The 25,956-nt window shown below is 32.4% G+C and overlaps 1 protein-coding gene across 6 annotated transcripts in view; it reads right to left on the reverse strand.

Moving 5' to 3' along the window:
- LOC141450706 (uncharacterized) overlaps nucleotides 1-25,956 on the reverse strand; it is a 76,240-nt gene that overhangs the window by 18,038 nt on the left and 32,246 nt on the right. For 5 of the 6 annotated variants that reach the window (XM_074121386.1, XM_074121387.1, XM_074121382.1 and 2 more), the window contains exons 10-38: nucleotides 25,667-25,705; nucleotides 25,001-25,069; nucleotides 24,009-24,080; nucleotides 23,869-23,928; nucleotides 23,281-23,346; nucleotides 22,755-22,871; nucleotides 22,422-22,496; nucleotides 21,624-21,971; nucleotides 20,731-20,790; nucleotides 19,481-19,516; nucleotides 18,919-18,972; nucleotides 18,591-18,620; nucleotides 18,204-18,245; nucleotides 17,606-17,674; nucleotides 16,857-16,946; nucleotides 15,309-15,362; nucleotides 14,823-14,915; nucleotides 13,531-13,635; nucleotides 13,103-13,189; nucleotides 12,080-12,181; nucleotides 10,629-10,754; nucleotides 9,920-10,204; nucleotides 8,735-8,938; nucleotides 8,111-8,218; nucleotides 7,072-7,164; nucleotides 5,911-6,009; nucleotides 4,754-4,876; nucleotides 3,229-3,648; nucleotides 1,334-1,384 (exon numbers count right to left, since the gene is read on the reverse strand). In XM_074121386.1, the coding sequence (XP_073977487.1) occupies nucleotides 1,334-1,384; nucleotides 3,229-3,648; nucleotides 4,754-4,876; nucleotides 5,911-6,009; nucleotides 7,072-7,164; nucleotides 8,111-8,218; nucleotides 8,735-8,938; nucleotides 9,920-10,204; nucleotides 10,629-10,754; nucleotides 12,080-12,181; nucleotides 13,103-13,189; nucleotides 13,531-13,635; nucleotides 14,823-14,915; nucleotides 15,309-15,362; nucleotides 16,857-16,946; nucleotides 17,606-17,674; nucleotides 18,204-18,245; nucleotides 18,591-18,620; nucleotides 18,919-18,972; nucleotides 19,481-19,516; nucleotides 20,731-20,790; nucleotides 21,624-21,971; nucleotides 22,422-22,496; nucleotides 22,755-22,871; nucleotides 23,281-23,346; nucleotides 23,869-23,928; nucleotides 24,009-24,080; nucleotides 25,001-25,069; nucleotides 25,667-25,705 (3,177 nt within the window). The remainder of the gene's footprint in view (nucleotides 1-1,333; nucleotides 1,385-3,228; nucleotides 3,649-4,753; nucleotides 4,877-5,910; nucleotides 6,010-7,071; nucleotides 7,165-8,110; nucleotides 8,219-8,734; nucleotides 8,939-9,919; nucleotides 10,205-10,628; nucleotides 10,755-12,079; nucleotides 12,182-13,102; nucleotides 13,190-13,530; nucleotides 13,636-14,822; nucleotides 14,916-15,308; nucleotides 15,363-16,856; nucleotides 16,947-17,605; nucleotides 17,675-18,203; nucleotides 18,246-18,590; nucleotides 18,621-18,918; nucleotides 18,973-19,480; nucleotides 19,517-20,730; nucleotides 20,791-21,623; nucleotides 21,972-22,421; nucleotides 22,497-22,754; nucleotides 22,872-23,280; nucleotides 23,347-23,868; nucleotides 23,929-24,008; nucleotides 24,081-25,000; nucleotides 25,070-25,666; nucleotides 25,706-25,956) is intronic. The other variant, XM_074121385.1, reaches the window with a different exon arrangement.

Below are 25,956 nucleotides of genomic sequence, written 5' to 3' on the forward strand. Positions count from 1 at the left end.
CAATATTTATACATAATTTTGTAAAGAACATAATTACAGAAATTTGGTCTGAACTCACGACATTTTCTTGCTACAAATAAAGGTGCTAATTTATAACGTACACAAAAACGAATTTTTCTCTGAAAAGTTATTCAAATAAATATTTTTGATCTGTTTATGAATTTCAAGAGAAAATCGGAGGAGGTAGTTTTTATTTGTTTTAAAAGTTCCCGTGATCTAAATAATCTTGGTATCTTGGTAACATTATTTTGTCGCCTAATCCACAGGAACGCATTGTCTTATTGTAGTGATAATAATAAAAACTTATATTTTACTTTTCTTTTGTTTCCAGTATTGAAAATGTTTTCTCACATCGCTTAAAATTCGGACAAAACCGGCTGCAGCAAGTAGTTATTATGTCCATTATTAATTTATTCGTTGTGTTGGAGAATTTTAGCTTTTGCAAAAAGAAATGTAATATAACTTATTTGTCACTTCCGCAGTCATATTGCATTTTAAAAACTACTGAAGACAATTTTAGTTAATTTGGATGATTTTTAGCGAGTGCTGGCCAGTTTTGAACCGGTCAATTTTTCCCAGTTATCGCAGCAGAAATTAGAAAAATCTCCAGACCAGAACCGAGGTTCGTTGATTTAATAAAGACTTCTCGAAGTTGTCTCAGAGAATCTAGTTTGCATGGAAAACTAAATGAATGCTGAACGCTGAATAGTATGCTGGGTTATTCCCTTATCAAAGAACCACATACTGAGTTATGAAAAAAGGAACGCTTTACGGGCTCTTCGCCTACAATCACATTCAGACACAGACACACCCAGACCTAGCGAATGTAATTGGATATCCTTGATGTATTTTCTATGACGTCATGGCTACTTTATGAATAAGCAATGAAATGTAAAAAAAAAAAATCTTTTGCCTACCTTTTCTCAACTTCCTTTCTGCGATTATTGCGGAAATAGATCCTAAATCTACTTTAGAGATAGCATGATCTATTAACTAAGCCGTATGTGACTGCAGTTAATTACGCTCCAGGTATAAACTGTATATCTTCTCCTTTCCTGTGACATTATATCCTGTACAGGAACTTGAACTCTATAAATAATTCTGATTTCTCCATATCACTCAACTTCATAACTATATTTTCTCCTTTAATTACAAAGAAACTTCCGACTCTGGGCACGAATCCCCCCCCCCCCCCTCCCATCAGATTACAGATTACTAAAACTAAGAGTGTCGTGGGTGTACTAGCCAGATTCTTGATAGTATTCTTAACTACAATAGTTAAATAAAATCTCACAAATTATGCTCAATATAATCTTCAATTATGTTTACGTACCTGATTTATTGATGTCTTTTGCACCTGCTGGCGGAGCGACTGTCGGTGAATCTGAAATAGAAGTAAAATTTGGTATTATTTTTGCAGCAAAGTGGTATCACTATTATACTATATAAATTGATGTGTGCTACCCAAAGTAAAGGAGGGCCACGAAAATAAAACGTAAAGCGAAACATTAAACCTTTATTTTGGTACGAATTCGATTTCAGGATCCAGCCCATGGATTTTACAGAATGTGTTAATATTGAGAGATTAATTCAATGAAGTACGTTTACTAATCGCCTCCAAACCACAATAGACGAGGCGGCACAATAGCTGAGCGGATAGAGGCGAAGACCACAAAGCTGAGCATCTGACTTTTGGCTATGAAAGCCAGCCTGATATAATACGTCATTATTACTAACTACACCACACTACACAGAAAATAAAAATGTTTAAAAGAGAGATAGTTTCGCACATACTTAGAATGCATACTGTATGTCATGTGATGTTGTATTTCTCGTGGATTATTTACTGTATTTTTATTAAAATTTATATAAAAATCATATGATTCCAAAATTTTAAGTTGAGTGTTATGTACTGAAAAAGCATGTACAAATGAAATTATGGTTCCGTGGTTGCCCTAACCTTATGTTTAAAACTCATATCTTCTTCTTCTCTATTTTTTATTTTATCTTATTTATTTTGTAACTATTACGTGTTCCCTTAATTCTACAAATTTTTCGAGCTGTAGCAGTTGCTGTAAATTTATTTATTTTTTTAAAGAAATGTTTAATTCAAAATCTAATTCCCTCACTTTGTATTAAATTTAAAATTAATGGATACAGTCAGAACCCGATTAATATCAAGTAATCAGTAATAAATAAAGATCATAAAGTCCAACAATAACAACGCTATGCTTAAATAAACAGTCCAGTCAAATAAATGAAAGAAAATATGGAAAGGTTTTTCTTACGCTCTTGAAAGAGAAAGGCAAATTACTCATAAACAACCGGAAAATCTGAAACCAGTCAGAATAAAAAAAAAAACACAGTGTTCTCTCGTTAAAGACAAAACTGTCTATAACAGGACAATGAGCTGTAAGAAAATCTAAGAGAATTTCTGAAGATTGGACAGAATAATGGAATCGTAAGAACGAACAGTCTAGCTCACCTGGTAGAGTTCCGTTGTTCAATAGAAATATAAGGGCAAAGCTCTCTAAGAAGAGACAAAATTTAGGTTCTAAAAATCTATATTTCGTAAGGATACTTATTTTAAATTATAACAATATTTGTTATGTTATGTTAAATATGTTGTTTTTTTTTTTAAATTATTGCACACTTCTTAGCGAAGTTAACACAGACTTCACGAAATCCCTTTGGAGAAGTCTACAGTAATTATTAGGCGGGGCTTAACGTCAACTACCAATTAGGTGTCGTGGACGGATCCGACTAGCAAACATACTTTACTGTAAATTTCTTTTATTAACCATTAAATAAAATCCAAGGCTTAGACCGGTAATCGAACCCTGTACCACAATACATATTATTGGCTTCGCAGGTCTCAGTAATTATTAAACTTACTTGTAATGTTGCAAGAGATAACCACTAGAATATCTTTTAATTAATTACTTTAATTAAGACATGGCCAGTAATGATTAGTGATTTAAGGCAGTCCTAGATAAATAAATTTTTGCAATCCGCAATAACTTAGTTGTTGATTGCACCTGTACTGAAATATCTTTAAATAATAAATCAATCAGTCTTTGTACTTTCAATCAATTATAACTAGTTTTCAATTTTGATTTACCACTTAATTTTCGAAAAAATGTTCGAAATTTGAAAAATGGAACTTAAAAGCTTATTTACTCCTAGTTTAATTAATATTTTCGACGAAAATAACCTATTAGAACATACCTCCTCCGGCTGCTTTCCTTCTTCCTGCTGCTGCTTTTCTTTCTCCTGCAAGTTTTCCTTCTCCTACTCTTCTTCCGCCTTTCGTACCACTTTTATGGTGCTTGACGTCTTCCTTTCCAGCTTTTCTTCTTCCTGCTCTTCTTTCTTCTGCACTTTTTCCTCCTCCTGCTTTTATTTCTCCTGCAGTTGTTCCTCCTCCTGCTTTTCTTACCCCTTTCGCATCTGTTTTAGGATACTTCACTAGTTCCTTTTTAGCTTTTCTTTCTCCTGATTTTCTTTTACTAGCAGTTGCTCTTCCTCCTGATCTTCTTTTCCCTTTCGCACCACTTTTATCGTACTTGAATTCTTCCTTTCCAAATTTTCTTCCTCCTGCACTTTCTCCACTAGCTTTAATTCCTTCAGTTATGGCGGGAAAAATTCCTGAAAAAGAATTAGAGTAACTATATACTTAGAATAGAAAAATAAAAAAAATCTTTTTCTGTTTAAATTTGTTGACGTGAAAGTTTTAGGGGAATCTACGTTAGTTTTCCAATCCCGTAGGAAGGAAGCTTTTCCAGCGATCCAGGGCATACCTACGAGAAAGCTTATTAACACGAATATTTACAGTAAAAAACACCAACATCCTCCAACAGAGGAAAAAGACGTTCTAAACGGCCTTATTGTGTGTGACACTAACATGACATTACAGGCGCATATCTAGTATATATTAGATAACACAAATAGTCGTGCTTTTGTTGAATAACTAATTAACCAGACTCTTAACTATACTGTGAGATGAATAAAAATACTTTACACTTAGAATAGTGTCGCAAGAAATGACATCCTCAATTAGGAGATTGGATTATTTCCAAATTGTTAAAAATACAACAGACATATGATTCTATTATATGTAAAGGGAAAGTCGAATCATGAATAGTATCTGATGGAAAATCAACGAATTGCCCTCATTTTCTGCTAACGACTAGATAAATAAAAGAAGACAAAAAAAATGGCCCAGCGTTATTTAGATTAACAAAACTGCAAACAAGTTTTGTTAAATAAAGCTCGAACCTCCCAACTCCCCATCTGACTAAAGTTAAAACAGAAGAAGTTAAAAACACACTTAACTTCAATTACACTAATAGTCCATAATTAGAGCCATCCGGTTACCAAGTGTTTCGATCCAAAACGGAGTGTCTTTGCAGGTAAAAAAAAAAAAATTAATAACTTCATATAAATTGAGTCTAGAGTGCATAAAATGTTTTCATTCAAAATCCACGGAATTATAACACTGAACGAAGGATGATTATAAAAGCTGCATTCACAATGAGAAAAATTTTAAACATCAAAAAATATCTTGGAGATAATAAAAAGAAAGATTTTTTTTTATTACCTGACAAGAAAAATTTCATTTAAATGTAAACATCATAATGCTATACGCTTTTGGAAGATGCTGTTTCTAGGCAAAACATATTTTACTAAAGTAACCTATTTTGCCTAAGACCTAGTTACAAGCTAAAAGTAACTGCTAACTTGAATCACTCACCTTCCATTGCTCTTCCCAGACAGTCATAGCCCTGTCGAGGCTTACATCCCTCTGTTAAATGAATTATTTCTTTCAGTTTTTTTCGTAGGACATCTTTCTGTCTGAATATGTATTTAACTTCATCTGAAAAAATGGAAACAATCTGATGTGATTACTTACTCTTACGTGACTTCTTCTAACTACAGTTCTTGAGATCCTAACTTATAAATTTTGAAGTATTTTCTACTTAAAATGACTTGAAACTTGTAAAATGGGATGAATTTGAGTTTCACCAGAATATCTTCTTTTTAGATCATTGGTACCCAAAGCCTTTTCCAATTCACGGCCTCCGGACAGTGTTTACAGACAACATAATCCTGCTCAATGAATAAATAAACAATCTCCTATGGACAGAAAATCTGAAGGCATTATTTATATGATACTCATTCTTATGTATTTTGTTTTTCCTTCATCGAATATTTAACTAATAGTTCAAAGGAAATATATCACCAAGAGGATAGTGGGATAAATAATTTGTATCAGTGCTCCCTCGAAATTTAGGGCATGGATAAAAATTTGAATAATCATATACAAGTAAGAGATGTTCTACGACTACCATGAGAACAATGAGTATACGAAGTTTAAAGAAAATCATTGATGCCTTTTTCGAGAAAATATATATATAAAAAAAAAGTCTGTAAAGCGGTATACCAGTGGAGGGATATCGATCGCTAGGTTATAGTTGGGTTACACCCAATGGATCGATTTATCGATTTTGAGGTATTTTGTTCAAACAAAGAAATAAACAAGTTTTTTTTTTTTCTATGACTATTTAATTCCAGACTGCCTTACAAACTCACAGAAACCAACTCATAATTCTGCATAATCCATACTAGGTTAGCTGAAATAAGATTTTTCGCACAATTTTGAAAATAAACCCTTGTAGAATTAATTTTTTTCGATGTTAGCTATTTTGCAATAGTGATTTCTTCTTTGATTAGGGATCATCAGGGTTGATAAGCGACCAAGGGTTCACCTTCTTCTTTGCATTTTTAGTGAAAATGATTAAGTGAAATAGTAATCAATAGTTTATAAATACAATAATAATCGCAAGTAAATTAATTTTTTTTAGATTTGAACAAAATATACGTAATTCAGAAAACAAGAACAACACATACCAATGGAGAGTGCGCGATTATGATAAAATTTCAACCAATCCGCTTTCCATTGTGGAGTGGTACCTCTGGAAATTATTTTTTTGGCCGAGGGTATAATTTCTGAAATAAATAAAATAGATAACTGTTAATATATATTATATATTAGGGTTCACTTTATTGGAATGGTCTTCAAGGTGGAAAACAGTACCCACGCACTTAACTGAAGACATTATCTCTTCCGTTGATGCTATTGAATACTAAACGAGCAATATTTCATTAAAAAGCTAATATTGATTTCTATGATCTCGATAATGGATAAAATAATAAAAATATAAAATAATCAAATAAAATGGAATATAATGCTTGCGATGTCAGTAGGTTAGTGAGTGAAGAGGAACTTCCAGGAAGGGGATAGAAGTTAAGCTCCTAACATAGTTGTGAAAGGGGATGGGTCAGGAAGGGTTGCCTAAAATGAAAGAAATAAAATTCATTTAAGTCTTTGGTAAAAATTCTCACTAAACAACTCACAATTGACATTAAAATAATGAAACAATAACTGCATAAAACAACAGAAAACTTTTTTTTTTTTTTTACTGAACTTAAGTATTTTGAAAAAATAAGAAGCCAAGATAATTTACTTTTAAAAACTCTTTAACGTTTTAGAATTTTTATGAGAAGTGAGTTTAAGAGAATCTAAGAGGATTTCTCTGCAATGATGAAAACGTTTGGAGAACTGGTACCAATAATTCAGCCAGTTGGTTCTCGTTAGTCATGTTTTAATTTCAGACTTGAAAGCAAGAGGACACCGGTGTTGAGTAGAGTGAAAAAATTATGCACAAAAAATACTTTCGCCTTCTTTTCATCGAAGAAATAAAAATGGAGGAGTACGCAAACTGGATAACTTGTGGTAATATTCATTACTGAAATCCAATCGAGATCATAGAAATCAATACTACGGTTTTTATAAGTACGAGTACTTGACAAAATACTAGCAAATTGAACTAATAGTTTGACAGGCCCAGCGCGATTTTCAAAAAAAAGTACGTATTAAACAAAAAGATGAGAGCAAAAATGTATAAACTTAAGTAAGGATCTGGGGTTTGCCAATAAAATGTTCTAACTACAAACAAAAAATGTTAGACATGGATGGGCTTTAAACAAATATTAAAAACAGGAACTTACTCATTAAATGATCTGGATCTCTTTTAAGGTTGTCTGGCACTCTTATCTTCCCTCCGCTCTCAATATAAATGTTGTAGTTAGACAGTGGGCTATCTGTAAGCAGACAAACTCTTCTGAGTTATCCATGTCGAACACTAAATAAAATCCATTTCACCTTTCCAGATAGCTCAAGTATTAAGCTTTCTTTGATTACTAGTTTCAACTACTTTGAAACAAATACAAACAGGAAAAAGAACATAAAAGAAAGAATATACTTTATTCTTTTTTTTTTTTGAGGTCATTAACGCCCATAGCTTTTTTCAGCACCCACCGGCCTCCGGAACGTGTTCTCTTTTTATAGACAACACAATCCATCACCGGACAGTTAGCTGTAAGAAGGAAAAAAAAATCTAAGGGCCAGCAGCTGGATTCGAACTCAGGTTCTTCGAGTGGAAATCCAGTATGTTATCTTCAGAGCAAACCCATTCTTTCCTAGATCTACTTATTAAAATAAATGTTTAATCAAGTATTATGTTAGATCTGACGGTCTCCCAGAAAAAAAAAACCTATTAATTAAGTAATAACATCAGTGAATTTAATTTTCATTAATTAAAAATTAATCTGTGAGATTTTAAATCATGTTTGGTACACTAGAACAGTTTTGCTTTTTCAAAACTGTATATACTGGTATTTACCACATGAAGACATAACTACTTACTTTCGAACCCAAGAAACCATCTTTCACATTTCGTTCAAGTGAAAACTGAATTTCAAAAATTTGTTATTTACAATATTTTCTTTACGAGGGAAAAGACAAAAATAATGAAATCCAGTGCTTAGTTTCAATCGATCTGCAGTTCAACTTAAAAATTATAACTGTTCTTACATGTATGCAATTAATTCTTTATTAATATAGAAATCTGTAAATGCTCGGGTCAGCCCCTTGCTACAATTGTAATATTATAAGCAAGTAACTATAATAATAATAATAATAATAATAATAATAATGAGGAGAATAATAATAAAACTAATAATAATAATGATAAATAGAAATACATACTATCATCTTTTATCTTTTGAAGAAAATTCAGTAACTCTTTCTGGACTTCTGGGTTTTCATATATGATTTTATTATACGGATATCTACCCCAGGGCGGGAATTTGCTTTCTGCAAAACAATTCAACTTATTTAATCAACCTAAAATTAAAAAATGCTGAAAAGTAAAAAAAAAAAAAAACTAGCCATTTATATATAATTCATAATATTAAACTGAAATTATCCCGATAAATAATAAAATTCGTGAAACTTTACAACTAGCAAACAGAATGGAGGTTCTACTAAAGATTCTTTCTTTGTGTACTGGTAAAAAATTTTGACTAACAAGTCTTAAAATCGGGTTTTGGATGACGGTAGGATTATTTTGAACAAGCATAATGTTGATTGTAGATTCAAGTATGAGTTTTAGAGCTACCCGCCACAATAGAAACTGAATAAAGTTGCACCTCCAACCTAGTTACTTGGTAGCCATTGTTGGCAATAATTTCCACCTGATTATTTGAGTAAAAAAAGCATTACTCATTTATTTTAAAGAATATTATTCCTGAAGCTAGTAAACATATTGGTGAATGGCAGTATTCAGACGACACACATTTTTCTTAGTAACCAAGAGCTAGCAGAACTCACCCTCTACGGATTCTTTAGGTGACTTCACTTCTTCTTTGTCTAATTTTTCGTCCTTAATAGCTTCTTTTTCGCTCACTTTAATCTCAATTTTTTCAACTCTTCCTTCGGCCATCTTATTTTCAAAATCGTTTTTTCCTTCATCAGGTACCACCATTTCTCCGGTTGGTGCAATGACTGTAGTTCCAGGTACTGTTGTCGTGTCTGCTTAATTAAAACTTTGTTTAACTATGAGTTAACTAAATCCAAGAGAAAAAAATGCGATGATTATAGTGAGCGAGCAGAATTTTGTATATGAATACTGAGTTACCAGAATAGGAGTATAATAATTACTCTCGGATCCGATAATCAGATTTTAAAAACGGATTCTGATTTCTAATTACTTTTCTCAAAAGTAACACCCACAAAATTGACATACTTTTATATATAAAAGTATATAATAATTGAAAAACAAAACATGATAAAAAAAATAAATAAATAAAATCCACTAAACTGATTCAGTTTCTACAAAAAAGTATAAATGTATCTCTAAAATTAGTCTTTAAAAGTGGTAAGAGGAAGTATTACGGAAATGATCATTACTAACCTAAAACGGAAATAAAAGTTATATATCAGTGGCTTGGTGCAAGAAGTGCCAATGTCGAAAAAAGGATTACGAGTGTACGTCCTCTTTGGTTTACCTGGAGGGGGGGGATATTGATGCTAAATTTTGACATTGGCACTAGTAAGTTTTAGTAACTCAGTTACTACTTTGAACTTGACTTCGCCACTCCTTGCTAGAAAAAGTTTGATGGTTAATATATCAAAACAACAGATTTTTTACTCATTTTATCTAACATTGGCACTTCTTGCACCTTGGCCACAGAAATATATATGTACGCAATGAGAATACTCATCTAACTCGGTTTAAAGAACATCGTTGGAGTCAAGCTAATAGCAAAAACTGAAATATCTCTGGACCGAAACCCAGACACAATTAGCTAGGTGAGTGGGAATCGCTAGAACTTAATGTGATTTTCTATTTTTCAATTAGCAGCCAGATCATAGTGACCAATTTGTAAAAAAAAACAAAAACATTTTTTCTTATTCAGAAGTTCTTAAAGCATTTATTCAGAATTCAAAAAAGAAAAACTGATCTGCAATACTTCCTCATAAGTGCTAAAAGAAAGCAAACTGCATCGTACTCACTTTTGGGACGTTCCTTAACTTTTTCCAGAAAATCCAATCCCGCAACCTCTCCACAATTACACAAACTCATACCGCCTCCTGCTAAATGTTTTGTGCACGTGCTAGTGCATGTTCCTTGTTCTTTTCTCCTAGGTTCTTCATCAAAAACTTCATCAGCAAACTGATCAAACTCTGTATCCATCATTTGCATATTTTCACTCTGGTCTCTACTACTTTCATCAGATTCTCCTTCACTATCAGAAATTTCGCAAAGTCTCAAAAAGTATCTCTCCAATTTCATTAACGCTGTAGTTGTAAAAAAAACAGAAAATTGACTAATCACAACCAATACAGTATAGTGAAATTAAATGAGATAAAACATTATTTTTTTTGGCTAGATGTAGGAGTAAACTTCGTCCACAAACTGTAACCAGTCTGATTTCAAATTGAGACTTCACTAATTACAGATGTCTAAATCGATATTTAAAATCAATTTGCTCAAACAAGATGAATTTGTAAAAATATAGCAATAATGCGAAAGCATTTTACTGCTTAAGCAACTCAGGCAGCATTTCTGGTAGAAAAATACTGTAGAGCATGACGATTGTAGCGATTGAAGATCTAATTGATGAAAAAGAAGATAATATCGAGATGATTTCTATCACAATTAAAATGGATATCTGTGTGAAGAAATGAAGCCTAAATATTTCATAGATGCTTGAAAACTAACACTTGTTTTCAGAGTTCCGTCTGAAACTCTCTGTTGGGGCTTTCTCTACAGCAGCTTCCTTTGCGTCCATTGCCTTCATTTTCTTATCCTTCGACTGCTCTTCTGTACCAGCTTCACTAACAATTCCTGTTTAGAAATCATTATTAATATTTTTGCCATTATTCTACCATTATTTCACGCCACCTTACTAAGACGCAAGACCTATCAGCTCTCCCAGAACGCGTAATATAATGCAATAAGAACTGTATACAATGTACAGGTAAGTAAGGGGGGGAATTATAATTGATAACTGAGATCAGTGACTTCTTTGATCTGAGGCCATGATGCCCAATACTTTTTTCAGTGCACTACCGGCCTCACAGACAGTGTCTGTGTTAAAGACGACACATTCCATCACCGGACAATCAATTCTAAGAAGCATGGAAAGAAAGAACGTGCACTCGGTATATGCGAAATACATTTGAAACACAAAATATTAGTACCGTGTACATAAGAAGCGACAGTAGTGAACAAAAAACGAATTTAAACTTCCTTCTATTTTTCTTACAAACATTAGTTTAAAAAATCATCACCAGATAACATCAAACTACAGAGGAAAAGATCATCATTCACTAGAGTGCAGCACCAACCAGGCGATTAGTACATCAGTTCAGGAAAACTCCACTAGATAGCAGCCCTCATGAGTTAGCAGGTACACCTTTCTGCATCAACTTTTCAGCCACAGGGGCATCCAGACGTGTATTTTGTGGCCTAATTTTCAAAAGATCTCGAAATTTGTTTAACTAAAAACAAATATTTGAATAAATATTTACTTTAAACAATACATGCAACAAAACGAGCTAGTTATGTACTGTAGACGATAACGTACTTATCATTAAGTAACCATATAATTAAACGCTCCCTGCTATCTGAATTCATTCCAACTAAAACGTACAAAATTTTAACTTTTTAAAATAAAGACCTGGAATTGCAGAAAAATTGTGTTGTCGCCAATTTTTTCATGCGTGGCTTAACCAAGTATCGTGGCCGGAAGGATGTACATACTTTACTGTTTTTTCCAACAAAAAAAAAGTAGCTGCTACACGCGGAACATACGAACATGGGTTCTTCCGCTTACAAAGCCACGCTTCCTAACTACTAGAACAACACCAAAAGGCACGATTAGATGTGTTTACTTATTAACGGGAAAACCTTGAATATCGTCTTTTAAAACAAAACCATACTACATTTAAAAAAATAAAAACCTACGTGATTGGCAGTGCAGAAAGCTCCTAGTCTAGACCAACCAAAACTTAAACTTGGGTCAGGAGCTTATCGGATAATATCACAGGTCAGATAACTGCAAGGTGAGCTTTATAATGCAAATTATGAGGGCAGATTGAAAGCGTTTTTGCAGTGATATGCACGCCCCCTCGGCCACATCTTTAAGCAAACTGTAAAATAATAAATACCACGTGTAAAAGCTTTTTGCCCTCCTTCTGGTGCTGTTGTACCAAATGGCGGAGTGGTCATTTTAACATTTTTAGACGCTGCCTCAAATGATGTCTGCTTATCTGTAACAAGATTTAATGTGATTATTCTGTACGAAAGTTTATCTAACAATCTGGAATGAAATGTTCTACAGCAATAAACACATTTAATCATTTTCGGTTTCAGACTTGAAAAAGGTAACATCTGTTACTATTGTTCCGCAATTAAATGTATTTTCTAAAGATTTAAATTAATCAATTTTAACTAAATTTTGCATCAACTCGTTCAAGTTTTACGTTCTATATTATTTTCTTCATCTTATTTTTGTATGCCTGCTGTATTTATTAAAATATTCAACATAAACTGTGTGCAATATTATTCATGAGCAGTTCAACATCTGAAAACAAACTACAAGATGTCTCAACTAGCACTGGAGGCGGATCCTCATAATTCTGGAATGTGGTGGGGTACCAACTTTTTTCTGTACACTTATCACTAAGCTGAATGCAATTTCAGGTGATATAAATAATATAAAAGAAGCATGAATTCAGTGAATTCTGCTAACACTAATTTAATGCGTCATCAATACTACAAAGGAAAATTTAAGTTTCATAACAATGATACGACAATCAAATTTAAACATAGAATAAAATAATTTTATAAATTAAAAAATAGAATAAACAGTTAAAATAAAAGAATTGTAGATTCATATGTATATTATTTAAATGAACGGTATTTTACAAAACTCAAGATACAACTTTTATAGAATTTGCAACGTGCCAGAATCTCAAAATGAAGATGTAGTATTAATTTTAAATGACATTTCACAAGCTATTAATAATTTTGAGTTTTATCCTAGTGAACTAGATCTTTGTTACTGAGTTAAATTGAAAATAACGACGTTATTTGTAATTTGTTTGGCCACACTCTTAGAAATCTCATTTTATGCTTTTTCATGTTTTTCATATTGTATGCAGCTACTCATAAAAAAAAAAGTAACTTACTTCCTGGTGAAGATTTGACTGCTTCTGCTAAGGGCATTTCTTTAATAAATGATGCATGGGGTCTTTCAACTTCAGGATTAGGCTCGGCTGGAAAATCGTCAGAAGGCATGATTAGATGTGTTTACTTATTAACGGAAATAACCTTGAATATTGTCTTTAAAAAAAAAAAAAAATTCTACATTTCAAGCATATCAAGGGACATCAAAACATAATAACGTAAAAACTCGTGTGATTGACAGCGCAAAAAGCTCAATTTTCTAGACCAACTAAAACTTGGGGTTAGAAGCTTATGGGAGAATCACAGTTTACACACCTACAAGGTGAGCTTTCTAAGGCAAATTATGAGGGCAGATTGAAAGCGTTTTTGCAGTGATGTGTACGCCCCCCTCTCGGTCACATCTTTAAGAAAACTGTAAAACAATACATACCACGTGTAAAACCTTTTTGTCCTCCTTCTGGTGCTGTTATATCAAATAATGGTGGAGTTACCATTTTTAAATTTCTCGACAATGTCTCAAATGATGTCTGTTCACCTGTAACCAGACATTAAATGTGATTATTTTTTTCGAAAGTTTATCTAAAAATCTGGAATATACAACAGCAATAAACACATTTAATCATTTTTTTTTAAACATATTCTCTTCAAAGGAAGTGTAAAGAGTCATGAAAACATAAAATTTTTGGTTGATGGTTGAGAGTGATAGTAAAAAATTTAGAGCAAAGGTTTTATTATTTAATTTAAACTCTAGTAGGCATCCCTGCAATACAGGTATACTTGCTTCCCATGAACTTGTAATGCAATCAAAGATTATGAATTCTCTGATCCCACAGAACCTCCCACCAAACCCCCCATAACAATTTCTTTTTTAATAATTTTTACAATTTCATTAATTTAAAACGCATGTTTAACATTAGTCTTTCTTTAAAGTCCAACACTGTCCACTTTCTGGCAATAAGTAATGGAGAAACTTAAGAAGAGGAAATCTAAGGATAGTCCCACTGGACCTTAACTCCTTTTCCTCGAAAAGAGTCCAGTACCTAACCACTTCGCTAATCAAATGATGTAACAATTTCTTTTTTTTAAAAACTCTTTTATTTCTATTTAATTTAACCTGACTGCTCGAACCAAGTAAATCAAATTGGTCACAACACATACAAGCACAATGGCTAGAAACAGTTGAATGTGGGCCATTCAACAAAAACAAGGCGGCTAATTGCGTATAACAATGAAGTGAATCCGAAGAAAGAGACCTTTTCTATCTCGCAATCACGAGATTATCGACGCTCCAGCTATCGAAGATTCATATTGGGAACAGGTAAGTTGTTAGTTCAGAAGTCAATTTGGATAGTTTTTTCGATCAGTCATTCGGTAAATATAAGTAAAATTCCTATCGATCCTCGTAATCCGAGATATCGTACAAGAATCGTAGAATAAGAAAAAGGAAAAAAAATTGTCCTGGGACATGTGTCTGTAACAATAATACAGTACAAAATGTTTGAAAGGATTTGAAGCAAGGGAACACTTCAGAGCAATTGCCACAAATTTTACCAGATTTTTAACATGTTCAATTTCCAGAGATGTTATATACCAAGCCTTGCATAGTGCTGTTTTTCTTTCCGAATCACTAAAATAACGGGAAAATGTACATTATAAAACGGAATTGTTTTTTACTTGCTAAACCGGAAAAATGTTACTTGAATCTAATTCTCACACACACACCTCTCTCCTTACGCATCTTCGGCAATTCTTTAGGGACGTGAACCTTCTGTCCTCTGTACTGAAAAAACGTCTCTGACATCGAGATGGCTGGCACTAATAAGAAAAAAAAGACAAAAAAGTAGTTTAAAAGTAATAAATTAGTAAAAAAAAGTTTTAATAAATTATGTAAAATAAAAATGTACGATAACCAAATAATTTTTTTCTCATAGTGGAAATGTAACTTTGCGATTAGACTATCAACAAAATTAGCAAACTTCTGATAAATAACTAGCCAAGGTAACTTTCTTTACATTTTGAAGGTGAAATGTCTTTGCACTGTTGAGGTAGTATTTATAGATGAAGAGTATTTCATTGGCTAGACATCCAGAAGGATAAATCGCATTAAAACATTTGGTACTTAAAAATAAAGAAAACAGGTAAGGTCTTAAGCAACCACACCAATCAATAGATAAAAATGCAAAACTAGAAAAATAAAAATAAAAATACCTTCCGTTTTTGCTGCAGCAGGTACAAATATTTTTTCATAATTTACTTTTTCATCTGATAACAAAAAACAAAAAATTGTAATTACTACATTATTCCTTGGCTTATAAGCAAAGAGTAGAGACATATTGCTATTCAGAATTACATTCTCTTATACTAGAGCTAAACGATTATCAAATCCTCTTGGGAGTACTAGAAAAGTGATTTTTCTTACTGCGCAATAGAATTTAAAGCAGGTAGCAGAAGTATTTTAACTGTAGGAATACTCTTGACTGATGCTTTTTTTTTTTTCTACACCAAAAGAATGTACGTAAGTTTAACCCTGAGATGTTTATCGTTCTGTAAGGCAACTGGTTTGAACGGATAGAATCTTGATCCTTGCCCAGTAAGTTGATCATTACCTTCAACTCTACTGTGCGAAGTATCTCATCCCAATTGAAAATGTGGTTAGGACCGCAGAGATAAAAAAAAAAAATAAGAATCACCGATCTCAAAGCAATTTCCAACATAAAAGCTGAAATAAAATAAAAAGTTTATTTTAGCCATAAAATAAAAAGTAATGGCCCATTATTTCAGGTGCAGCTTAACGGGAAATATGAGCTATCATTGCTATTAACAATTTGCCTAAAAAAAATACTACAAGCAAGTTTCGAACTGGGTATCTCCCACTTCTCCCACCAATTCACGCTTCTAATTTCTAAGTCCAACACGCGCCCCACCTTTAAGGTTTATACACAGCAATAGTGTAGTTGGCAAACATTTGTACAGTAATGCATTTGTAGAGGCGAAAAGACTATGAATAAATTTTATTAAATACTGTAATTCTGTCACATCAAAACAAAGTTAATAAATATAATGGGACTTTCATTTAATACTTTCATTTACTTTTATATATTCGTTTTATTAAAAGAAGAGAAATTCAAATGTAACCTCATAATTACTTTGGTTTATTTTACTAATAGGATTTCTTTTCTGCAGCCCAAATTTCTTTTACCTTATTTCCCAAAAAGGTTGTCTATTAATAGACAAGAGGAAATTAGAACTAATTAGACATGATAAACAATTAATAAGCCATTTATTTAATGACTTGAAAAGAAGAAGAGAATTAGCAGTGAACAGCAGAAAGGGCATACATGATAACAGGCAATACTGATGTAGTATATTTATTAGTGTAATGAACGAACCTTTCTAAGATAAAACAAATACTTCTTCGAAAGATCAAGAGAATTTATCTCTCAATCGATGTCAGTTACTACTGACGAGACGAATATTTACGTCACACAATGCAATTTATAGCTTGAAAAGACATATGAGCTTTATTCCTTATATAATAAGGAATCTTATCTGCAGCATATAAAAACTTTTTCATTTGCCCCCCTTTTCTGTCAAACCCGGTCCACCGCTAAGCGGATGAAATGAGCTTTCCACTTTTGAAAGGCTAATTCCCTGCGATATCCAAAATATGAATCAAGCAATGGTAAGCTGTAGGGCAATTGAAGTGGGAGAATAGATGAGAAGTAATCGCAAAATGATAATAAAAATCATACTTACTGGGAGGCAGATTTAGCCACTTTCTAAGAAAATTCATTGCGGTCCTCGATACTGTTAGACCTTGGGTGTTTGCTATACGCAAAAGGTCAGCTGAAAGAGCCAGATTTTATCAGTTCTATTAAATCGTTTTATTGATAAATTACATTTCAAATTAATTACACATTAGAAAAAAATAAAAATAAATTTAGCCATTTCTAAAGAATTTTTATCCCTTTCATCCCTATAAATTGGGACAACATTCCACAGAGACTGGTGTCCTCATCGATTATCAACCCTCTATACTTGTGATCTGTCCAAGTTCGACAGCTCAGATTTCATTTTCTTAGCCAAAAATCAGCTCTTAATAGTCTTAAACTTGGACTACCCAAAAAAACGAAAACATTGTTTTTACTGTTTTTTTCGTGTAACTACTTTTCAGCACACAAATTTCATTTTTTGTGCAGCACTAAGCTCTAAAGTAAAGAAGTATACAAGGTACGGCTGAAGAATGTTACTTTTCTATACTTTACTTCAACATATTACTGTGTTACGTTGCTATTATTATTTTACTTGGTTTATTGCTACAGAACGATGAAAAACGTTCTTAAAAAGCGGAACTACGTATCCTAAAGTTTCTCTACTAGAAATAAGATGAGCCGCTTTAATGTGTGACAGGTGTAACTATTCAAGACGCATGGAACGACGTCTCTTAAAATAAAATATTAAAAATTTTAGGACACTTAAACTACATAAGATTGACCAGTACTCACCAACGATGGTTTGTTTCCTTATTTTAATACCCTTAGCCGATTCTTCTAAATTTACCTTACCCATTTTTTCTGAAAAATAATTTTTGAAACATTTAGAAGATTTTCAACTTTCCCTTATTGCTTTGTGGGAGAAGTGTTGCAACAGGGTCAAGTTTTCGAATTCTAGTTGTCTTGTAGTAAATTACACATTTTGGGGTCTCTTCTTTATAGAACAAAAAAAAAAGGTGATTGTTCTGTACGTTTTGTGTTTTGTTCTGTTCTGTATGTTTTATGTTTTGTTTTGTTCTGTATGTTTTGTGTTTTGTTTTGTTCTGTATGTTTTGTAAAAAGTTTCCAGAAAAATACATATGGCACTTTTATGGGGAGAGGCTAATCTGCGCACACTTTTCAAAGTACATAATATTAAAAAAAAAAATCATTCTTCACGCTAAAGATTAATATAGTTACATTAATCAGATGTCATGTTTGTAAATCACAAGCTTTATTCAGATTAGTTTTAAAGTAGATGTTAATGTACACTCCAAATAATTTAGTTTCAAAAACGGTGTAATTTCTTAAACTACACAAACTAAATTAAAGAAAAATTATTTAAACTTACTACGTGCTGCAAAGCGTTTGTAGTAGCTTCCATAATTGGGATCTGTAAAACAGATCAAACATCTCTTATTAAAAATCGTAGCAGTAGATTTGCTTTCAAATAAGTAATGAAGTGTATGTATTATATAGGTCAGTCAGCTCATCGTGAATTAGTGAATTGTTGAATTAGTACTATCAGCCAGTAGCGTAAGGTGGAATATAGAATTATGACTGATTAAGTATGATTTTGTCACTTCATTTCACTTTTCGTCACCTGGTTCAAATTTTGCTTAAATAATCCGTGCTTAAGTTTTTGTGATTAGTGAGTTAGCACAGATTGAGTTGTCTTATTGCTTACTATGTTTAATTTAAATTATTCAAAGAAATCAATAAGAATATATATACTCACTTATCACTTTTGGACCAGAAGTGTGTTTACCTGAAACATACGGAAACTTGAGTAAGGCGATAAGAAAAATGTTTAATTAAGGCGTTGCAGTGATAACTACTGGCACGGTCCTTCCCAGTGCAATACTGCCCAAAGGGCAGAGTTCGTTTTCTCCTCACAATGTTCAACATCACATAGCAATTTCACGAGAGAGTACCCCCCACAATAGAGCAAGAAGTCCTTTAATCTTTTCATTAAAAAACGAAAAATCGAATGAAAAAAAAAAAGAAAACCGTGGCTCCCAAAAGATAGTTAAGGGTTATTATCTGACTTTTCAAATCCTACTTACATGAGACGTGTTGTCCACAAGAGCATTTTCTATCAGCCGACTTCTGTCGCATTTCTGAAACAATTATGTTACATTAATTATTACAAATAACTTATCTCGATTTAAAAACTGATGATTCTTATTACTTACTCTCCGACGATAAAAAATGTCATGTATTTCAACAATCAGGATGGCAATTAAAGTCATAATTGCCTACCAAGTAAATTCTAGGCAAGTTTGTGACTATATTCTATTACTCACCGTGGTAGCTGTCTACCCAATTAACCTAGGTCTAATTAACGATGAGAAGATGGACGGTCGGATTGGCCCGAAGGTTGATATATATACACTTTTTATGGATCCGATATCCTTTTGTGGCGTGAGGGGGCAAAGGGCGGGAGAGAGAGCGAGAGTTTCACCACGAAAGCGCTTCTGGTCCAGCCAGCAAGTGCCCTGAAGTGCTGAACGTTTGCTACCCAGAAAAAGCGAAATAGTTCTTTTTTTGAGTATGGCGGGTCGTGCAGAAGTTAAAAAAAAGTAAAATAAAATTGCGAATTTGAAAATGAAAAACATATTAACATACTTGAACCGTCGATGTACTTCCAGCAGTAACCTCCAACTGAAATTAGAAAATTAACGATTGAATATAAATGTTAAACAACAAGAATTAAAAAAAAAATACAAATAATTATAATACAATAGATAAAGAATTAAATGGAACGATACAAAATTATTCAGTTTAAAGTAGTGAGGAAATAAATTTTACGCTAGTACATTGCAAAAAGTATTACATCTAATATCCTTATTTTAAGGAATTTAGGTAAAATTATTACATCTAAACTAACCTGAACGTCTAGTGGTTTGAAAAAAGGACCTAGCGCTTCCTAGCGATAACTACTAATTGATGGTTACATAAATTGGGGTAGATAATAAATAGACGCTTGAGATCAAAACTTGAAAGAATGTTTGTAGTTTTGAGTAGAAACTAAACTGTGAATAAACTGCAAGAAGTATACTCAGTAATACTTTTAAATTATATGCGTTAATACATTTAATAAGATCAAAAGGTGGTTCAAGTGGAAATGGCAGAAATTCCATCTCTTGGAGGAAATATTTGGTTAATATTAAGTCTAATCAATGTGCAGGCCTCACTGGAACGCAATTTGTTAAAACATAAAAGATAATATAAATAGCTTAAAAAAAAGTTATTGATAATTTACTGCAACAAAAGTACAAATAGATATATACATATATACAGAAAAACATACATTTATTGTATGTATAAATTTAGGGAACGTCAACATCTAAGATATTTGACGTTCACAGAGCACTACCAGACTACCGGACCCATCACAGGATGGTGAACTCTACGAGCCTCCAAGGAGATCAGTCATCATTCAGATTCATATAAAACTGCCTAAAATCAACTCCTGATAAAAATGAGGCAGTACCAGTTGGTCAGAATCGTCACATCTTTTTTTTTTATGGCTCTTTTCCTGATCTAATCAGGAAATACTTGAAATGTACTTCATATACTCTATGTTCATTTAAGAAAAGAATAAAGAATGACGTTATAATGGATCGGTTGTATTGAACCAATTCCTAATGACCAAAATAATAAGTTGTTTGGTTTTACATCATCGAAGTGATGAAAGAAGGTAACAAGGGTAAAAGTAATTCTAGAGGATTAGTGAACTATCTCCCACCTATTTACTTTTAAATTGTTAAAATTTAAAGATAATTCATTAAATGATTCACTAAGTTTGAAAAAAGAAGTAGTTTTTTGAATAAAAACTAAATAATATATAAATAAAAAGTAGTTGGAAAACATACTATATTTACGTTCAGAAGTCTCCCTCAATGGCTCAGTTTCAGGAATAACCTGAACCTTACCTGCAAAAAATGTATTAAACATTGTTTTTTATACATTGCATTGTTTTTTAATTAAACCATATAATTTTTAATTAACTACAATTCCTCTAATGAGGACTTTATCTTCTCCTAGGTGTAGAAAAGATGTCAGTGGTTATTAGAATAGATCATAATAACACGGTACACCCCTCTCGAAAATATTCCTAAATAGAAGTAACGTTCTATCCGAAACAAAACCCATAATCATTATCAGATGTAAACCTATGGTCTAGTCAGCTATTCTAAAGGAAAACCAACAATCAATAAACTGAGTCTAGGATCTGGCCTTAAATCACTTAATTTTACAACAGTTCAGAAGATCGAATAAGGTAGAAGAACTATCTAAGCTTCTTCTACGACATCGAATTCTGCCATGTATTTAATCTTAATTCCCTCATGTCGCATTCAGTCATAAAGTAAATGGTGATTTATAGCCTAGTCTTATAGCCGACTGGTTAGAGGCCAGGCCCGCAAAGCTATTATGTATTGTGGTACTGGGTTTGATTCCCATCCTAGGATTTAGATTTTATTTAATGGTTAAGAAAAGGAATTTACAGTAAAATGAGAATAGCTTAATTTTTTTTTTTGCTTAGCCCAGTCTTGCAAAGTATGCAATAAAGGTTCAGCTTGAGTCTCTTTATAGTTTCTTAATCTTTGAAGGACCAATGAACCCCTGCACCAATGAAGGACCCTGGAGATGTACCTGTAAGAGGCTACCACTTACTAAAGCTATCATCAGTGATGGCAAAACCAAGTATTAAAATTAAATACCAGCGTGATCGATACATTCAAATATTAAAATTAGATCGTCTTACTTGGTCGGTGCTCTAACTTTTTTGGAAGTTTTTCTGGTGCTTTAACAACAATCTCTTCCTCAGTAGTATAATCAGCCTCATGTTCTAAGCGTTCTACCTTCATGCCCTTATCATCAAAGGCTTGCTCCTTATGATCTCTGTCCCTCACGTTATTATCAAATTCATCATTCAAACTTGAGAAAATTCCATCCAGAAAAAAATCATCACCGAAGAATTTCTCAAATGCTCCTAAATCATTTCCTTCATTTTCTTCTAAAGCATATTCTTCAAGGTCACACGTATCATTTATGATTCCTGCTTTAGGTAGGCCATCTGACGGCAGTCTTTCCCATGTAACTGACCGCTCTTCTGTAACATTACAGATATTTAACAATATTTGAAAACAATGTATATTTTTGTATTAAAGGTAGTTTTGAATTCGTCAAAGTTACAAGACTGAGTTTCATCTGAAAATTACATACTTTGGGGGTCCCGATCACGAAAGAAAGTGTCAATGCGAAAACAAACGAAAATTTGTTGTAAATAATTGGGAAGAATTTCTTCTTCCGCAATTACTAAGATTAAAAATCGGCATTTTTTTCAGTTCTAAAATTTGTAATTGAAAAAATGTTTAATTTGTTACTGGATTTAAATTCGACATATTTTTCCAGATAACAAGATGGAATACCATGGTTACGGACCACTAAACGTGTACTTCCAGCGAAACCTCAGTATAGCACAATCCAAATACCCACTTATAAAAAAGAAGATCAAGTAAACTTGTTAGAATTCAAGAAGTATAAGAAATTATGTACTTACTCGGTTCGCCCATGGTATATTCTGCTTCTATGCACGCATCAAATCCTTGAGAGACGTCGATTTCCTCAACAAGATCTAGAATTATTAGAATTAATATTCATTAATCTAATCTTAAACAGATAATCTATTTAATAAACTTAAAATCAATTTTAATTTCAGTTTAAACTTTATTTCATTAAAACATAATTTTATCACTTAAAATAATTTGAGAAAGCTTAACAATGAAGAATCATGAAGATTGAATGCAACCTGTGTTTAATACACAAAGTTGCAAGTGGAGAAAGCTAGTACAGGAGAATCAAACTAAACAAATATGAAGTCCTAGGGGTTTACCTGTTGGTTTCATATCCTTTTCATCCTTCGGTAAGGGTAAGGGCTCATATACTTCGTCAGGATCTTTGAATTTCGTGGGAATGATTTCCCAGACATATGAACGCGCATTGCTGTCTCCTGTAAATAAAAATGTTTCAGGTTAACCACAAAGCACAAAGTTATTACTATTTGCTAAGTAAATATTCTGAAACAAATTTTTTGTTTTGTTTTGAAAATAACGCTTTTAACACTCAAAGATCTCAAGATCCTTAGTATTTTATTTTCAAAAACTTTTAATAAAGAGATATTCAAACATTTCTCGTAAACTAGTGTAAACGTAAAAATCATTACGGATAATAATAATAATTTTACTTATTTGTAAAACATATAAATTGCTTTCTATATGTTTAATACTGTTGTTGAAAATGTGGTTAGGACCACACTGATGGATAATATCTTTGATTGTATAAATAATAAATATGCGTTAAATAAAATGGAGAGCGGAATATAATTTGAAAATAAATATCTAACAAAATTATATACTTACCTTCGGACGTAGTTGTTAAAGTTCTGGTTGTTGTGCTGTTAGTGGTGCTTACATTATGTGTATAATCTGCCAAAAAAAATATTCTTTTATCGATGAGTAATTTAATTTATATCTAACTATTTAGACAAATACAAAGGGTTAAAACCAGTAAAAAAGAATCCCCAGATATGAGTTCTTCGATTCTGGGAGCCTGGTTTTAAGGGAATTTTGAGTAAATCATTGTTATCAATTTCGTTATGTTTCTAGAGCCAGGATTTTAGTTTATATCAGTAAAATTGTGTGGTTGATTGATATGTATGTACCACGTGATTTTGCAAATTCAAATCTTTTGACCAGCTCTGTTTGTTTCTTTTTTTTTAACAATTCAACTTTTTCTTTCTCCTTGAAACTGTCAACACAACTAAGCAGTGTTTCTAACTTGTATGTTACGACAAAGGCTTCTGTTAGATTTGTTTCATCACTACTAGGGGCGCTAACAGCAGAAGGAAAAATTGGGCAAGTTTTGGAGTATTTGGTATTTGTATTATTTGCCACTATTACTTTATGACAAGAAAGTATTCAGAAATAGTTCAATTTCTTAGTACTTACACAACACACCATAAGATGATGAAGTACTTATACTAACTGTACTTTCTATTTCTTCATCCTCTGAAAATCAATATGTCAAAATCAATTCCATGAATTAAAAATACAGGTTTAAGGATGGATGTAACGTAAATGAGTATTACCTTTTTGTATCTGGCTATCCGTTTCTGCAGGTTTATCTTGCTTCTTATCCTCATTTTGTTCACTAATGGCATCTGCAAAAATGTATAATTGGAAATACACTCAGTCACAACCCAAACCTTACTACATATTTCTACTAATACTAAATATTTAAATCAACGCTTGATAGCCAACTCTTCTAGAGGTAATCTTCCCACCTTCTGAACTGCTATTTTAGAACAATTCATTTTTGCCATATTAACAGAGTAATTTACCATTAAAAGCATTTTTTATATTAATAAAACGGAATTACATATTTATTTTGTCTTATTTTTTTTAACGAAAACTGCTGCATTGATTTCCTTAAGCTTCCTGTGCTGATTATGTACCAAAATGGTTGTTATTTCCATCTAGACAGTTTTGCCAATAACTGTTTAATTAAGTTTTGTACTATGTAAGGTGTAGTTTTAGGCTATTGTGGTTGTACAAAAGAGAAGTACCCTAAAGACTGTTGGACTGGAACGAAAAGCAAAAATCCGTTCTTTATACAGTTTCAACCATCAACTACACCTCTATCAGTTTAAATTTATTTTAAGGATCACAGGTTTGAAGAAAATCTATTTAAAATTGTAATAATAGCAGTAAAAATATTCATGCATGAGTGTCCTCATGTTTTCACCTAAATTTTCTTACAACTGGTAAGAAGTAGGACAGAATCTTGCAGATTTTCAAATTTAAGGCTTTACCAGAAACATAGATTTTAAGAAAAAGTGAAAGTCAAGTGCATCTACTTTTATCATTTTTCTGATTTTAAGGAATTATTGCAAATTAGGCTATGGTTTTTCCAATAAGACAGAAATTTAGCAATTTACAATTACCCGTCTTCAGTTAGAAGTCAAGCTAAGTAAACACTCTCTACAAAGCATTAAACGTGAAATTATTGATGATTTTAAGGCATTGAAAAATCAAATTCTTTAAAACTATAGTGATAATGATAATAAATAAGATCACTCACAGGTTTTTGCTATTTTGCTCAAGTATTTTACTCCCAACTTGAACAAATCATAGGAATCTACTTGAAAATCTGTAACATTACAAAATAAGGTACAATCAAAAGAATTGTAATCAGTGTTGACACAATTTGAAACAGTTTCGAGCCGGTAACTAGTTTGGAGGATTGACTGTAATTACGTGCCGTGCCGTGCATTGCGCAGGGGTTAAATTCAGTTAAGGTTAAGCTCAAGTGCCTTTAAGGAAGAATAACCTACAGTAATAGCATGATTTGAAATCAACAGCGCCACATAGTAAATTTAATGACGAAATATTAAATTTCAAATGCATTACGAGTTGAGTTGTACCACATTTCCAAAGTTCTGCATCTTTGGTACTTTCACTGTTTTAATTTTTGTTTTCATGATTGATTTTAGTGAACCTACAGGCTCACATTTTAACGCATACGTACTCAATCGTTCTATTGTTTCACTTTATACTCGGTTGTTTTTATTAAAAACACTTATCGTTAATGGCAACTTTCACAGTGAATTTGGATTTATGTATTTCTACAAGTGATGTTGAAGAAAGATTGCAGACTTGTAGAAATTTGTTGTCAAAACTGTCAACAGGTTAATCTTTAGTACTTTTTCTATATTTTTACATTTTCTTTTTTTACGCATATACTTACATTTTAAATCATTTGGATCATAAACCCCTTCTAAAAGTCCTGCAAACAAATTAATGCTATTAATTAATTGTAGTATAAGCAGAACCGTTGAAGAAATTAAGTTAAATTAATGTATGTACCAACTGCAGGAACCTAATTGGTAGTTGGCCGTTAAGCCCAGCCCGAAAAAAATAGGCGATTACGTTACGAACTTTGAATACTAGCAGAAACGGTGAAACATAGTTTTATTGTTCTAATGGTTACAGTGATAAGGAAAGTTGGCGATTTGGATTGTGGGTTCTGAACAAAGG

The sequence above is a fragment of the Rhodnius prolixus genome, unplaced genomic scaffold (assembly GCF_049639745.1).
Source record: "Rhodnius prolixus isolate KJV_2025 unplaced genomic scaffold, Rpr scaffold_8, whole genome shotgun sequence".
In the NCBI taxonomy this organism is placed as follows: domain Eukaryota; kingdom Metazoa; phylum Arthropoda; class Insecta; order Hemiptera; family Reduviidae; genus Rhodnius; species Rhodnius prolixus.